General features: G+C 37.9%; 1 protein-coding gene and 1 long non-coding RNA gene across 6 annotated transcripts in view; one reads left to right on the forward strand and one right to left on the reverse strand.

Moving 5' to 3' along the window:
• Positions 1-16,658, reverse strand: part of Mcr (macroglobulin complement-related) — a 220,592-nt gene that overhangs the window by 9,607 nt on the left and 194,327 nt on the right. For all 5 annotated transcript variants that reach the window (XM_089848834.1, XM_089848836.1, XM_089848833.1 and 2 more), the window contains 10 exons: positions 12,995-13,175; positions 7,890-8,058; positions 6,952-7,148; positions 6,785-6,824; positions 6,625-6,709; positions 6,408-6,528; positions 5,071-5,295; positions 2,365-2,595; positions 322-435; positions 101-163 (listed from right to left, as the gene is read on the reverse strand). In XM_089848834.1, coding sequence (XP_089704960.1) covers positions 101-163; positions 322-435; positions 2,365-2,595; positions 5,071-5,295; positions 6,408-6,528; positions 6,625-6,709; positions 6,785-6,824; positions 6,952-7,148; positions 7,890-8,058; positions 12,995-13,175 — 1,426 coding nt within the window. The remainder of the gene's footprint in view (positions 1-100; positions 164-321; positions 436-2,364; positions 2,596-5,070; positions 5,296-6,407; positions 6,529-6,624; positions 6,710-6,784; positions 6,825-6,951; positions 7,149-7,889; positions 8,059-12,994; positions 13,176-16,658) is intronic.
• On the forward strand, positions 5,290-6,395 carry LOC149651784 (uncharacterized). Its single transcript, XR_016371347.1, has 2 exons — positions 5,290-5,779; positions 5,852-6,395. It is a non-coding gene; the product is annotated as an uncharacterized LOC149651784 (long non-coding RNA).

Consider the following 16,658-nt stretch of genomic DNA (forward strand, 5'->3'; position numbering starts at 1 on the left):
AATGTAAATTTAAACAAGCTTGCCGTGCAAAATTTATTTATTTAATTAATTAATTAATAAAGAAGGTAGGAAGCGCTTTAAAAGACTTAACAAAACTTACCACGTAGACGAATTTATCGACGTAATAGTCGGATCTGACATGAAATATAATGTACTCTCCAACCTATGGATAGAAGAGAAATATCGTTGGAGTTATTAGTTCTCGAGAGTGTAAAGTCACGGATTACATAGTATTAATTTCGAGTCTCATACACAGAATATGGTGTATAGCGAGGTTGGCTAGGTATATTTATTAGTATAAAATGCTTCGTTAAATATTACCTTGGGAGCTTTGGTGCTCGTCGAGACTTGAATTCTCCGGTCAAAAGGAGCGTAAGCCGCGTAAACCAAAAGCTCCGCCATGGCACGCTCTCCCGAATCGTCGTTGTAGAAAGCCTGCGTTTGATTTATAATGTTTTCAATAAGATATCGGCGACCAGGGTACGTGGTTTAGGTCAAACATAAATAGGGTTACTTCGTCTGGCAAGGGTTACTAGAGAGAATAGACCTTTTCGATGCAAAAAAGGGGGAAACAAGCCTCAGTATCGGGATTGACATACATTGCCAAAATCCGTCTCTGCGCATGTACTCTCATGATACAAAAAGACTACAGCGCAGGCGCCAAAAAGCGCGGTGGAAGGCAATAAAGTTTGCCCTCTTAGTTACATCGAAATGGTCTATACAGGCTCAATAATTTCACTGGTGTCTAGCAAACTAAACTTTTGTAAATTTTGATCCAAACCACTCTCTATCCGGTTAGAAAATTTGGGAATTTCTAGTTGACTTTCAAAAGTTAAAACTTAAACCAGAATCCTTTTCGAAAAGGGCCTTGGCTCGCGGCCGAAAACCAACTCGTAAATTATCAACTTGAAAAGTATCTAAAAGTTTCGGTAAAATTCTCAGTTCCAAATGAGTTGGATTAAATGGTTTAAGCGCAAAATCTTTAGGATTTATGAAGTTCTGTTAATATTACGCCGCGATAAGGTTGTAGATTTAGGCCAAGGAAATACGCGACGCCCCTAAAAGTGTTTCACCCGCAGCACATTAGTGCTCGAGGCAAAGAACGCTTATAGGAAAATGATACCTAATGTATTTTCCATAGAACGCCTGTAAAACGGTTTCACCGTCGAGCGAAACTAATCCGTAAATAATTTTGACAGAAAGGGAACAGTGTTGATCAATTGCAACTTAACCTAAACTAAGGGACAAGTCGATTAAATAGTGATCAATATGATTAAATATTGAATTAATCTGTCTTAAAAACATTATCTCAATCAAATTAGAATAATTAAATGTGTGATTAAAAATATTCAAAGTATTAAGGACAACCATCCATCGATTCTAGCTTCCAAAGGGCTGGATTACAGGAGAACGCCACAACTCCCAATTGATAAAATTAAATTAAATATGATTAAATATTGATTTAACCGGTCTGAAAACATCTCAATCAAATTAGAATAATTAAATGTGTGATAAGAAATATTCAGAGTAGAATTTAACTAATTTTCATCACTATTAAAGTGCATTTAATTCTGTTGAAATCACACCACAGAAAATGGAGTGACCTGCCCCTTGACCAAAACAAAATAATTTAAAGTATGATTAAACCGATTTTTTCTTGATTAAAACAATAAGTTTGACATGATTTTAAAGTATTTTTAATTGGGTTAAAGTTAAACGTATACTGAAAAGTGGAGCAACTTAGCTGACCCTTGACCCCTAAACGATGTTTCAAAGGCCTCGTTTGTAGTGAGTGCCCTGCCTCTTGACCAAAACCATAATTAAAAATAATTTATAGTTTGATTAAACCGATTTTATCTTGATTAAACCGATTTTATCTTGATTAAAACAGTCAGTTAAACATGATTTTAAAGTATATTTAATTGATTTAAAGTTAAACGTATACTGAAAAGTGGAGTAACTTAGCTGCCCCTTGACCCCTAAACGATGTTTCAAAGGCCTCGTTTTTAGTGAGTGCTCTGCCTCTTGACCGAAACCATAATTAAAAATAATTTATAGTATGATTAAATCGATTTTATCTTGATTAAAACAATATATAAGTTAAACATGATTTTAAAGTATATTTAATTAAGTTAAAGTTAAAGGTATACTGAAAAGTGGAGTAACTTGGCTGCCCCTTGACCCCTAAACGATGTTTCAAAGGCCTCGTTTGTAGTTTGCGATAATCGTTACGTATTAAGTTGTATTAGTGAATTAAGGAGTGTCACGCGACCGCCTAATCGCGATTTCAGTGACCGGATATTAGAGGAAGCTTAGAGAAAAGAGGAACGAAACGATATTAAAGTGGAATTGGGGTTGACTGACCTGGATAGTAAGCGAATGTACATCGTTGACGAGATCTTTCTTTCCTAGTTCAGATCGCAAATCAATGTCCATCTCCCAAATACCAGCCTCTGTCGGGGTCATCTGCTCTCTACGCATCTCCAAGGATCGTGTCCGTCCATTCGAATAAGTCACGGATGGGCGAATTTCGAGTCTCTGACTGTTCAACCTCCACTTGGGTAACGGAGAACCATCGTAATAGGATGCGGCAATCTATACGGTATAACAAGAATGACCCCAAAATAACTTACATTTTATAATTACATTTTGCCCCCTTCCCTAATATAATGGGCTTAGAATTTAAAACTAAACTTTTGTATTGGATAATGGTTACCGCTCAATAACGTTTATCGTCGTATAATTTTGCATCGAAATAAAATTGAGGCAAGAGTCGCGCGGTTGTAATTACAAGTAATATTCTAATAGAGAAACAAAAGTTGGCGGCAACTGCAAGAACTCGAATAATAACTGAGAAAAATTAGCCTTATTATCTTCGTTATTAAACAAACCAGAAGATTGTCATTCGAAGTAAAACACTCCCTGTTGAAAATCAATAATACACGACCGTGAAAACATCCTTATGGCTATCCTCATAAGTTTATAAGATATGTTCCGTAAGTATGAAACTACCAGGGATAGATTTAATTTTAGAAGTAGGAATGGAGAACAGAGTAATGTCTGGACGCGCTTCAAAGTCCCGGACCCCCCTTCCACGGGACGGAGGGATATGAAAGAAGAGGCGGGTCATAGCGGCAGAGATCAAAAGGAATTACATATTTTTCGCCGTCCCCGTCAGCAACGTCATCAAACCTAGTTTAAGTGAGCCAATAAGACAATTCAAACTTTTAGTTACGTGTTGGAGGGAGGGGCTCTATACTGGGCTATGTATGAGTCGGACTGAAGTAAATACTAACCGTTATCCATTCCTACTTCTAAAATGCTAGAGACTCAGTGAGAGCTAGTTCGAGAATGGCAAGCGAGAATTGACTAGGCCTACACTCGGTTAATTTGCAGTCCATCTTCCTATTTAGTTAGTCTGCACTAAGCCTTTGCAGCGCCTCACCAGGCGTCACTTTACGAGAATCTATGACCTACGTTGTCACTTCATGAAAAACAGTCATTAACCAGCGACAAACTTATGGAACGTATCTTATGAACTTAAACCAGAATTCGTACAGAATTGTTTCACTTCAAGCACAATGACCTTCTGTTAAAGCTAGGTTCGTACAAGCATTTTTAATACGTCTTGAAAGGCGAATTTTTAAAATTATAAAGATCCTGCAGCTAGCTCTCTTTTATAACTGCTAGAAAAGTATCCCCGCTTATTTTTAAAATGGGACTCGGTTGAGTTGAGATGAAGGGGGGCAGAAAAATTTCCATTTTTAACTTTTGAAGCGCGAGAACGACTACATACAATGGCAACCTCAAAATGACTAGAATAATAAAGTACTTTAAGGGGGGAAACTAGGTCATTTTAACCTTGCAAATATTTCGGAATTCTTGATGCGAGGGAGGGAGAAACGAACAGAAAGAAAACGGTTTTTGTTTTCTTCTCGTCACTTATTAAAAACGAGAGATAACTATACGAATTTGCGATCTTTAAATGGTTACATTTTAACTTTAGTAAATAAGCCAATATCAACGTAAACTTCACCCATACTATGACGGTAAATTTTGGGGGGAATATTTGAAGAAGAACGCATTAATCAGAAATGGTCTTTCCCGCTTCTTTTTAGGAGAATATTTTAAGATAGTCCTAAGGCTCTATAGGTCTTTTCCAAAAATTCTTATAAAGTTGTTATTGCATAAATGTTGATAAAAATGCAGCGCGTAAAATAAACTCCCCCTAGCGGAAAGCGACCGCGGAATAAAGACAAAAGATTTTATAAAACGCCGGGGTTAATCTTACATTGTCTAAAAGGAGTTCACCAGAGAGAGAGAGAGAGGGCGGTGGGATACGCGTTTCAAGACAGCCTGAATATTTGTTTTTCTATGATAAGAGGCTCGGGTTATTAAAATAGTTTCGCATACAAGAATAAAAGTAAACATTGAAGTAAGTCTAAAAGCATTTTTATGCATTTTTAGACTAGCGCATTTAAATTAAACGCTTTCAAACTTTTATATTCTTTGATGTTTTAACATCGTGCCCGCTAAAATTTGATACCTGATAATGTATGAATAACCATTCTAGGTATAGTGTTGCACTAAATAGGCTAGAGGTTTCATAACTTGAACCAAACTTTAGGGTTGCCATGCAGTAATTTGTGAGAGCATCTAATACGCCAGAACGATCCAGTACTGAATCGAACAGAACTATACATGCTTTTCAGTATCTGTTGTACGTACATTGCGGTTGAATTGCACTACTCAAAAATGACTGGATGGCAACACTTGTCTACACATTATCTCTACATACGTACTGTTGACAGGCATTACAAGTACAATCTACATGCAAGTAAATATTCACGTAAGTTGATAAAAATTTAACCCAGATACAAATTCAAACACACAAAGTGTATTTTAAGTTAGTACTCTTATTGTACAAGAAAAACCCTTTACAATCCCAGATATTACGGGATTATGTAGCCAAGACATGCACTTAAGTTGGGCAAATAAAATGGTTCAAAGGCTTAAAAGAAAGTAAGTAGGATGTCGGTATAACTGTGTAGGAGTTGAGTGTAAACTTACGTAAGCCTTAAAAGGCATGGCTGGTTTGAAGACTTGAGGAGACGATCCTAAAAATTCCAACTTAACGCTCGAGTTGAAGATGATGGCCTGAGCGTAGCCACTCTCTATCATGTCCAGGTAACGTTCCCCAACATAAGCAGTAACGGTCACTCGAGTTCGATCCAGACGGGAAATGTAGCGTTGCAATTCGCGCATCGAGAACCGAAATTCAGTGTAACCTTCGAACTGGAAAAAGGTGACAAAAACGCTTTAGTCCGCTCGAATGAACTACAACACTACACTACACTACACACTCCCTTAGCCAAACTCCCTAGGGAAAGGGGACGCTTGCCAGGAGAAACATCTTCACCTTGTTTAAAACGGACGGTGAGAAAACGGGGGGGGGGACAAGAGCTGGTGAACTGATTCAGGGACTCTCGATCTAACCCGGGGACTAAAATAAAGGAGAAGGTTTACGCACATGAAGGATTCATACCATTTACACTGCAGAAGTCCAGGGTAACTGGAGGACAAAAGCAGACTGGTCTCTGTCCTCAGGTAGCCCGGCCTCCTGGTGTAAATAGTATGAATCCTCCATGTGTGTAAACTGTCTATACACGCGTACAGTAACAGATGGAAAGAAAGAAAGACACTGGGGTAACTCGCTTTTTGGAGCCCTGTCCTGTAGGCGATTCGCGTCATGAGGGTGAGCAGAGACGGCGATATATCAGTGAGGGTTTTAAGAATGGTAGAGAAACAGCCAAGGCTTAACCATTTTAATATTCAATTGAAAATGTAATAGAATGGACCCAATCGTAGCTAGTCCTTATTCGATGCGAAGTCCCTGTCAGAGACAAGGGGAACGGGACTTTCTGGAATCCTAACTGACCTGGCTGGCGCCTTAAAGTATTATTATCTGACGTTTATATATGGAAGCTAGCAAACCGAATTAAAGAGTTTCGGCATACGCTCTATGGCCCCCCTTTTCGTATCTCTTCTATCTAGAAACGCGTATAAGTTTAATTCGGAAGGAATTTTGAGGAACTAATTAGAAATTTTACGACATTTTCACTGCATCACCATATATGCCCACGAAAGGGAGGGAAGGATGCGACTTTTACATACAAATTTTGAGCCTTAAAATTCGGAAATTATATATATATTATAATAAGGTTTAAGAGTAACTTCGTAACTCGGTAGGTTATGGGTATAATCGCGAAATTTAGAGCTAAAGTTAAATAACTATATAGCGAAAAGTTTTCAAACTCGTTACGTATTAACGTCGGTATTATATTAAAGTTGTAAAAAATTACGAATAAATGTTATTACGCGTATAATAAATAAAATTAAGGTCATACCAATCTAAGTGTTTGTTCTATCACTGGAGTTTGATCGTAACGTTTTCGATCCGTATTGGTCAAGGATTCGACTTTGGCCACTAAGGTAAGGTTACCGATGACCGGAACGCCACTGGTGTAACTGCAATTAAATATTTACATACGATTGTTAAGCCTGCCTGTAATTGTGCGTATCGGTGCAGTTAACAGAATAATCGTTGAGAAAAAAATGAATTACTTTGCCATAACGGAACCATAAATATCTTCATTTGTTTCCATGAAAAATGAGGGCATTGTTACGTTGACTTCGAACCGAGTTTGATCTGTTGTATTTATTAATTAATTTCATTAATTTAATTTGAATTAAATTTAAATTAATTTCCTTTAAGACAACTTACAATATTCTTCGACTGCAAACATTTTTTCTTCAACTTGTCCCTAAAAACGTAACGACAACAACGTGTAAATAAATAAATAAATCATAATTTCAAGGGATTTATTTAAAACATTTAATTAATTCACATTTTCAAAGTCAAACAAAGTTTTAAATAAAGAGGCGACATACCTGAGCTACGACTTGAATCGTCCAGTTCCCAAAAACGGGTAATTCGGACAGTCCATATTCCAAACTGACCGCCCCTAAATTCGTTTGTCTAGACAACCATCGTCTCATAATTGTTCTATTAGGGTCAAGCATGTAAACATCCACGGCGTCCGAAAAGGCTTTCAGTTCAGTGGTCACGGGAACGGCTCGAAATCGAACTAAATAAACAAACCAATTCCCAAATGAATAACTAACTTGGTAAATAACAAATTGTACTATCCCATCGAGAAGTGATATCTAGTTTATTAGGGAGAAGGTATAAATTCGCCACATTTCCAGCTTTATCTCCAGTCCAAACGTATGGTAGGTCCGGAGTTAATCCCCGCCTCTAAATTACAACCAGAATCTTGAGAACTAACGTCAGCGCGACGCGAATGACGAAAATTACAGTCATATTTTCCGACTGAGGAGAGGCAGCGAAATAGCCCGGATTCCTTTTACTTCCCCTCTTGTATTTTGAAAGGGGGACTGGGACTATGGCGCGCGAATACTTAGGCATCTTATACCTTAACCCTAATAAACTAGATATCACTTCTTGATCCCATATACTCCTTATCGAAAAATATCAATTTATCAGGGTAATTACTAATTACCGTAAGATTTTCCGCGGGTCAACACTAGGGTAACCTAACCTACTCTCTTAATTACTTCCTGAATAATGTATCATCAAAATTCAGTCCCCAAAAATAATATAATTTCAAACTTTCTTCGAGACACCTTTAGGGCTTTTTTGGTGAAAAACGTCAGTTCTAAAAATAAAATTACTGAACCTAGTCGTGCGAAAACAAACCGTAGCTGGTCCTGAGGGAATTTTTATTAAAAATCTAAAGAACATAGACCAAAAAAATTTGGGAAAATACCACCACAGGGTAACCAAAGATCAATAATAAAATACTTACCAGTCTGTCCTTGCATATAGATAGGTTTGTCCGTCTGTATGAAAATAGTCATGGATCGCTGAGAGAATTCCAAATAAGTCTCGTTGAGAAACGCCGCGCCTCCTAAGACACCATTGACACTACCCTCAACCCTAAGTTTGTAAATCCCTGGAACACTAGTCGGTGGAACCTAAAATTTAATTAAATAAAATAGGAAAATTTATTATTAAAAAAAATCGAACCAATAATTTCACAATGAAGTTGGATTAGAATATATACACTTCCATGGGTTTCCCTTTTTATTTTTGCAATTTATTTCAGAGTTTACTGGGAGCTTTGGGACTTATAGTGAACAATAAAAATAAGTTTAGAGGTGAATTCATCCGAAATAATACAGGAATAAAAAAAAATGGTGAAGGAGAAACCAAAAGCAATAATCTTCAAGAGTGGAATTGATAGTTCGCGCCAACACGAAATAAAAGCGCGCCTTTTTTTACTCCTTTAGTTTTTTTTTCTTTAGTTGCTAAACCCCAAGGATCCTTTGCTTCCAGAGTAATTTTACAAGAAGGCGTTCCTTGGGGGGCACAAGACTCGGAATTAACACTATGGTCAAGACCCAATGGGGAATGAGCCCCCAAAAACATAAATGATGCATTTATTTCGTGATATGTTCTCAGAATTTAGGTAAATGGGATTATTGAAAGGTTGGCTCAAAGGTGAATGGTTCAGCTTCACATCTTTATCACCATGTTTAATAGATTTTCGGTTTCCAGTGAAATTAGTGCTACTGTTCTTGGTCAGCTCTCATTTCACCATAAGTTTATAAGATATGTTCCACAAGTATGACACTTCCTACACTTCGTAATGCTAGAGACTTACTGAAAGCTAGTTACTAGAGAACGACAAGCGAGAATTGACTACACTCGGTTAATTTGCAGTCCATCTAGGTCCTATTTAGTTTGTATTTAGCCTTTGACAGTGCCTCACCGGGCGTCGCTTTATGAGAGTCTATGACGTATAACCTACGTTGTCACTTCATGACAAGCTCTCTACTAGTAACCAGTGACAAACTTATAGAACATATCTTAGGAACTTACGTTTACCCCATAGTTCAAACGCAGTATTTTCCCAAAAACTCTAGAAAAAAATATGAAGCTAAAAAACGGTAAAAAACAAAGCTTTTTAGCTGAACGTATAAGCAACTATATGACCGAAATAATCCCGAAGCTACACGGGGTTTTAACTCGAATTTTTACGATAGAAAGCGTGGTAAAAAGACACAAAAACCAAGTAACCCGAGCAAACTTATACAGCCCTAAAGGCTTGTAAGTCAACATTAATGTCAAGGATCTCTAGCTCTCTTTTAGATGTACGACGAAGCTAGGAACCCTAACCTCGTTAGACCTTAACAGTGAAACTCCGAGCTAGGGTAGAGAAAGAGAATCGAGAGTTTCATGGAGATACAGTTCTCTGACAGTCGAAACAAATTGAAAAGCGGAACAGTCTTCTTGGAGAATGAAGCTAGGGGGCGTTTGAAATAATAATTCATAACCTTCAATGTTAAAGGGCCACTCATCCGTCTTCTCGAGTAGGAAGGCCGAGTTCTGCTGCGGGCTTAAGTGTATTTTGTTGAAAAAGAAAGAGCTCGCTTGATTTCTCTTTTTTCTTTGGGGGTGCAATAAGAAATATTACGGAAAAGTAACAAAAACAAATGACGGGAAAATCGAGAACGAGCTGAGCAAATGAAACTTTTACTTCAAATTTAAAGATGAAAATAAAACTATAAAGCTCAAATTCTTCAAGTGATTCGAATCAAACCTTCTTCCAGTGGCGTCGCTAGGCCTTTTTTTTGGGGGGCTGGCTATAGCCCCCCCAAATTCCAAACTTAGCCCCCCCCCCCAAATAATCCGTCAACCCTACCAAAAATTGCTGTTAGCATCCTAAAATTCTGTAGCAATATATAAAAAATTATAATGATAGATTCGTTAAGTTTCATCTCAACAGAGATGAATTTCGATATCAAACAGTACAATTTTGAAGAAAAGAACAGATGGAGACAAGTACAATGTTTCATGTTCTTTCGAAGGGAGTCCCAAAAGTGTGGACTAAAAGCTAACCCAAACTAAAAATAAACATAAGACGAGTGAAAATCCTTCATAATCGGTTCCGTTTTTATCAATAAAAGGTTGCTTATCTTTAAAATGGGAATAATTTCACGTCGACACAAAATTACGTAGTTTTAAAGGTCTACACATTATCCAATGAACCCATTATGCAATTTTGTTTATTAATTTCTTATAATAACTAGTTTGCCCAGATTTAGCCCCCCCCCCCCCAAATTTAAAACCCTAGCGACGCTACTGTAATCTTCACGTGCCTTAATTGGACATTTAGTCTTTGGAATTTAAGTACTCTAAATTCTAATTATACGTCAGTGTTAAACGAGTTGCGGGTTATCCAAGAAAAGATCGTTTCTGGCTCCATTTTCCAGAGGAAAAAAAAGTAACTTAAATCTAAATAACCAACAATGGGGAACGTCGACTAAAATTGTGACTATATGGACTCAATTACAGTATCGGTATACGTTTAAACAGAATTAAATTGAGTCAGTTTAAAATATCTAGATGAATATCAAATTAATCAATAGGCAACAAGCTTAATTAATGATAGGAATTTTGACCCCTTTGATCACGATATAATGGAGTTATCCAAAGACAAAACCCTTGACGTTTACTCAAAGCTGACACAAAACCCGATATTTACGATATAAACACGGACGTGCAACTCTATCTCTTAAGAGCTATAGAAGCAAGAAGAGAGAAGGTCTCAATAAATAGGTCTTTGATTCGCGTGACTTAACACACTTGGAAACTTTTCTGGGTCTCTTCATTTATCTTAAGACATTTCCTAGGGATGGATATAAGCTTCCCTTCCTTTGAAATGTCTTTCGACCGCCTTATTTGTCCTGATCCTCGCTAGAAGCGTCACTCGCTTTCATTCTACGCTTCTTCGATTTAACAAGGCCAGTCTTCTAAGTGTATGCATTAACACTAACGAACCTTCTCTCTCGATTATAGGAACGTTACCGTAATAGAGATAAGACCAGCTCTATGGAGCCCTATATGACTTTCAAACGAGCGCACCATCTCACGCTATACAAGCCCTTTCTTAAAGTGACAATGAAGACAAAGGATGAATTGGGAACCTAAGACTATTGAATTTGTAGATACAAATAGCGGGAAAAGAGAAAGGGAAACGTGATATCTGTTTACGTTTCAAGATGACCACCGACATAAGACTATATATATAACTAGCTGTTACCAGCGGCGTCGCTCGCTTGTAATAAGAACTTCCATCAAAATTATATAAAGAAAGGGTAGATTTCACTGGTGACTAATATTTTTGTAGCACCCTAGGAGGGAAGGCACTCGGCGTTGCCCGTCAGCCCGTCGGGACATTTTTTATTACTTTTCACGCGGATATTATTCCATAAAGAAGGGTTTTTAAGTTTTTGGCCTCCATTTGAAAAGATGGCAACAAATCGAACCCGAAAGACCATTCAGCCCGTCTATAGGTTAAAGGAAACCAGTGTACTAAATATTTGTGAAATCGGTTGAAACGCGCGGACTTTGTTGCATAGAGAAGATTTTTTTACATTTCTGGGCGCCATTTTAAAGATGGCGGCGGATTGGAAAAATCTTTCTTAGTACGCGCCTACTACATATGAGTAACGTTCCTGCAAATTTTCAGCCTTCTAGGGCAAGCGGTTTGGGCTAGGCGTTGATTATCAGTCAGTCAGGACTGATTTATATAGATATAGATTTTTGGGACTAATACTAGAGTCATCCTACGGTCAACCTCAAGAACATGGACTTGATAATCAACCTCACAATCGCTTTCAAAGCAATTTATAATCGATTTAGATAAACGTTTGCATATATCATAAGTTTATAAGATACCTACACTTCGTAAGGCTAGAGACTTACAGCTCGAGCTAGTTCGATAATGAATTGACTACACTTGGTTTTGCAGTCCATCTTCTTATTTAGTCTGTACTAAGCCTTTTACAGGGCTTAATGTCTTCATATTCCCTTTAAGTCTTTCCCAAAGAGCTAGGCTTTTATATGTAAAAGGGAAGGGTTAACCCAAACTTGTATTATCACCTTCCCCAAACGTCGGGTTAGGGTTAGAACTATAGCTTCTAGGCGCATAAACCCAAACCCTAATATCTTCTAAAGTACCTTTAATACTTTTGTTTTGGGGATTTTAGGTGGTAATTTACGAGTACTATGTAAGGCTTAATACTTTGTTTTCACGTCCGCTTTAGGGAGCTCGAGTCACTGCGCGAGATGAGACCCGTTATAAAGTTTCTAAATTGTTACGTATTACGACTAAGGAGTTATTAGAACAGAAAAGGATAAGCTTTCAGCACCACGCTTACGAATATTACGTTGGTTTCTTTACAACAATTACCTACGGGGTCAAGTTAGTCATGCACGTTTCTTGTACCGTCGAGGTAATGTACAGCACGATCACCTAAAACTTTACAAATATTTAGAACTATCAATAGATAATCATCCGGAGGTTATATTCCCAAACGGAACTTCCATCAGCTCGGTAAAAGCCTCAATATAACCAAAATAAAAGCAAAATTATGTTACTGTAACCCAGGTATGATATGCCATTAGGGGTTGGTTTAAGGTCCAGTCCATTCCGTCGGAAGGGTCAAGAATAGATAAGTTAGAGTAGAGTATGTATACAATCCTTCGTTATTAAGAATGGTTTTCGGTTCTATTTCATGGCCCTAGGATATGGGCATACTCTGGGATGTACACTCTTAGCGGTGTACCCTAAGGGAGGAGTTTCCCGCCCAATGGTCTGTGGGTCCGGTCGACAGACACGAAGGTTGCACGCACGATCTTCATTTCAATCGTGACGTCCATGACCTCTCAGGACTAAGTATTCACTGGCCTTAGAAATAACGCTGACAAAAGGATGGGAAAAATAATTTTCGTACAAGAATTTCCTATAGCGGCTAACTCAGAAATGGCCAAATCCATTAAATAAGTGTTTAAATATTAAAGCGGAAAACGTTAAGAAAGACGAAGGAAAGTTGTATCACGAACCTTGAGCAAGAGAGTTTCAGGAATTTTCAGTTTGCAGTCCTGAGTGGCCGAAGCTAATTCCACACCGTTACGTTGAATAGACGCTCGGACTGACATTGGGTAGATTGAACGGTAGATGGTGACCGAAACTCGATAAACTTGACCGGGTCGTACGATCTTAGAGGCCAAGACGAAATACGTTCTGAAATTAAAATTTAATCAAAGTTTTATTTTTAGGCTTAATAATTTTTGTGATTGCAAAATATACACACGTATTCATACTAGATTGATCGTAATAGACCCTTTCGATGTGAAAAAGGGTGTAGGCAACCCTCAGTATGGGAACATAAAAGGGGGTTGATGCATTGCCATTAGTCTCTGGGCATGCACTCTCGTGATACAAAAAAAATTACAGCGCAGGCGTCAAAAAGAGAGAAGAAGACAAAGTTTTACCCCCTTGTCTTTGCCTCTTAGATACATCGAAATGGTCTATTGATCAAGCACGATGTAAAAGAAATTTGATATTGTAAACACTTTATAAAAATAGATCATTTTAAGCGAGACAACTAATTTAAATTTCATAAAACCAGAAGTAAGATGAGACTAGAAGTACTGAGCTAACGAAATTCTTCACTTGACGAAAGTGAATATTCTTGATAACACGACCAACGGTTGGCCCTCTGGTAACGGTTTCGGAATTTTCCTTCCAAAACGTTAGACGCTCGTGGCGGTAGACGGCCGAACTAGATTCAAGCATCCGCGTCCGTGTTCCTCGGGTTTAGGTTGAGGGGAAAGGGGGTAGGAAATGTTTTGGAACTCGACCAATTTTTTCTCTCTAGTGTAGGCGCGATGGAAGCGGCATAAAATCCTCAAATTTGTTCACTAGTGCCAGGATCTACTACCAATGCTAGAGCTCTTTACTTCTAGTCTCATCTTAATTCTGATAAAACCAATCTTTAAATATCTACTATAACAAAATCCAAGTAATATTTTATCACGTTGCTTATAAATTTCATAGAATCACGAAACAACAAACAAGAATGGAATTTTCCTTTGGTTAGGGGAGGGGTAGGCGCGTTGGAAGCCCCAATTCTATAACATTCCCTTATTGACTCTGGTGAAAATGGCACGTGAGATTAAGCACGTTTTCCCAATGGTAATGCGTCCGACTCCGAGCCCTTACAACTCAGTTCCCAGGCAGTTTAAATTCTCTCTCACTCTAACCCTCCTCCACCTCCTAGCTTCTCTATACCACGAACACCAGGGCCCGGTTTCATTTATAAAGCCATAAATTTCAGTGCACCTAAACGCGATTCGGAGGTAGAATTCGGGAGGCCTAATTTGTCGACGTTAGCGATCTTTACTCTCCGATAACAACGTTAAAACGATGTTAGTTATATTACAGCTTCAGGAGTCGAATTAACTACTGTAGCTCCGCAACCTCGGATCTCGATGCGCGCATGATGCAAGGTCGGGAAGTGTAGCTAAGACCTAAATTATCGTAAATTCTTGCCCCTACTTCGTTAATAAAGCATTAAAATATAATTGAGCCACCCAAAGAGTAAATTGCTTTCTTCGTTGCAGCACCGAGATTTACCGGAACGGTAAATAGTTATAGAATTTTGCCGTTATCATTTTTCCCCCACAGGTAATCTTTACGAGGTAAATCGTTAACCTAACCTTGTAGGTCTAATATCATAAGTTCATAAGATATGTTCCTATAAGTTTGTCACTGGTTACAAACTGGAGCTTGTCACGAAGTGATAACGTAGGTCATAGATTCTAATAAAGCGATGCCTGACAAAGGCTTAGTACAGCCTAAATAGGAAGATGGAAGTACTGCAGTATTAACCGAGTGTAGAACTTCAATTCTCGCTTGTCGTTCTCGAACTAGCTCGAGCTGCAAGTCTCTAGCATTACGAAGTATCGGTAGTGTCATACTTATGGAACATACCTTATGCTAATATGGAATATTAGGCCCTGAACTCGTGAGTTCCATGTCGTGGTATTGAAATTTTACCGAATAAATTTGATACCACTTTATGTGTGGGGACTGCGATTGTATAATATTCGAGCAAAACAAAATTTCCATAGAAATAAATAAAACCATGAATGTTTTCAAGAGTATGGGATATGGATTGAGCTTCAGAACGTCCATTTTTCTACTACTACCCTAATTGTATTCAAAAACATATACGCTAGAAAAATTACGTGTAGGCCTACTTTTCAATTTTCATATTCAAATTAGGCTTAACAAGTAAAGGTATTTGCAAAAGCCTAGAGCGTTACATGTGTACGTCAATTTAATTCTATTCAATTTCTCATAGGATGAAGATGTCTCAGTATGCACATATATACATACAACCCGTCTTTCAACCTTTGAAATTGCGGGAAAAATTTGCATTTTGACCTTACGAGGGTGTAGAAAATATTACTATATAAAAACGAAAATTAAATATATAATCCTTTCCTAAGAAATGTATATATAGCTTGGAGCTACGGAGTGAAATTTTGAAAGTTTCTTCCCAAAGAAGGTAGGCCTAACCATAGTTGAAACGTCCGTGTCTTCTCATAGAGTATGGGGGCGCTATACGCACTCAAAGATAGCCTAGTTCCAACTAAAGCTCTAGAATTTTATACTTCAGTGGAAAAAATAACTTCTCGCTAGCGTACAAATAAAAGAAATGCCGACGGAGCTGTAAGAAAGGGCATCTCTCTCTGGCGAAAAAGAGATTCAATTGCTTTCAAAGTGTTGCGAACGTTTCGGAGTAGGATGAACCAAGGCCTAGCGAGAGAAGAGTCGAGTTAAACTAAGTAATAGTACTAGCCAACACGCTAGGCCTTGGCTTCCCATTCAGTCTCGCTTAACTTTGATAAGACATCGTTTCGGAACGTTCCTGAACCTTAGTAATAAACAAGTTAACGTCAGAGAGGGTTAGGTTTAGCGTCCTTTCCAGAATCCTTAAGGATACGCCTTAACAGTTCAAGGGGCATGAAAAAAAAACCTACTCCTATTTCGAATTTTTTTTCCGTTAGATTTTTCATCCAACGAAGTTCGTTTCATATTGCACGAGCTCTTAAGATTATCTATCTATAGGATGTTTAAAATAACATTTGGAAACGCTTCCCATTGTTGAAGATTCAGGGTGAAACGACTTAAACATAGCTTTTCGACTTCGTTCATCGTTAGGAAGAGTGCTTTGGCATTTTTACGAACGGTACATACTATCTTCGTTTGTATCAATGCGAAGGTGCAGTAAAATTAAGGGTATATCACTAACTGAACGCTATTGAATATAAGAATTGGGATGGAATATATTTGAAACTGGAACTTACAGAATGGCGACGGCATTGTTTGGTACAGTACATTTTGTTAAGCCAAATTCTATTGAAAGATGAACATTGGATTGAAAAGCCGGATTTCTTATATTTCACATAAATTTTTTCCCAGAAATATCATATAGATAAGAGAATATGTTGAGGTATTTTTGGGTAAAGAAGAAATCTTAATAAGGCTCTTCAATGTACAAAGTTTAAAAGATACGTTCCATAAGTATGACACCACTTATGCTTCATAATGCTAGAGAGTTACAGCTCGAGCTAGTTCGAGAACGACAAGAGAGAATTGACTACACTCGGTGGTTAATTTTGCAGTCCATCTTCTTATTTAGTCTGTTCTAAGCCT

Source organism: Phalangium opilio, unplaced genomic scaffold, assembly GCF_054372755.1.
Source record: "Phalangium opilio isolate 3A_F unplaced genomic scaffold, DU_Popi_V2 ptg000082l_1, whole genome shotgun sequence".
Taxonomy (NCBI): domain Eukaryota; kingdom Metazoa; phylum Arthropoda; class Arachnida; order Opiliones; family Phalangiidae; genus Phalangium; species Phalangium opilio.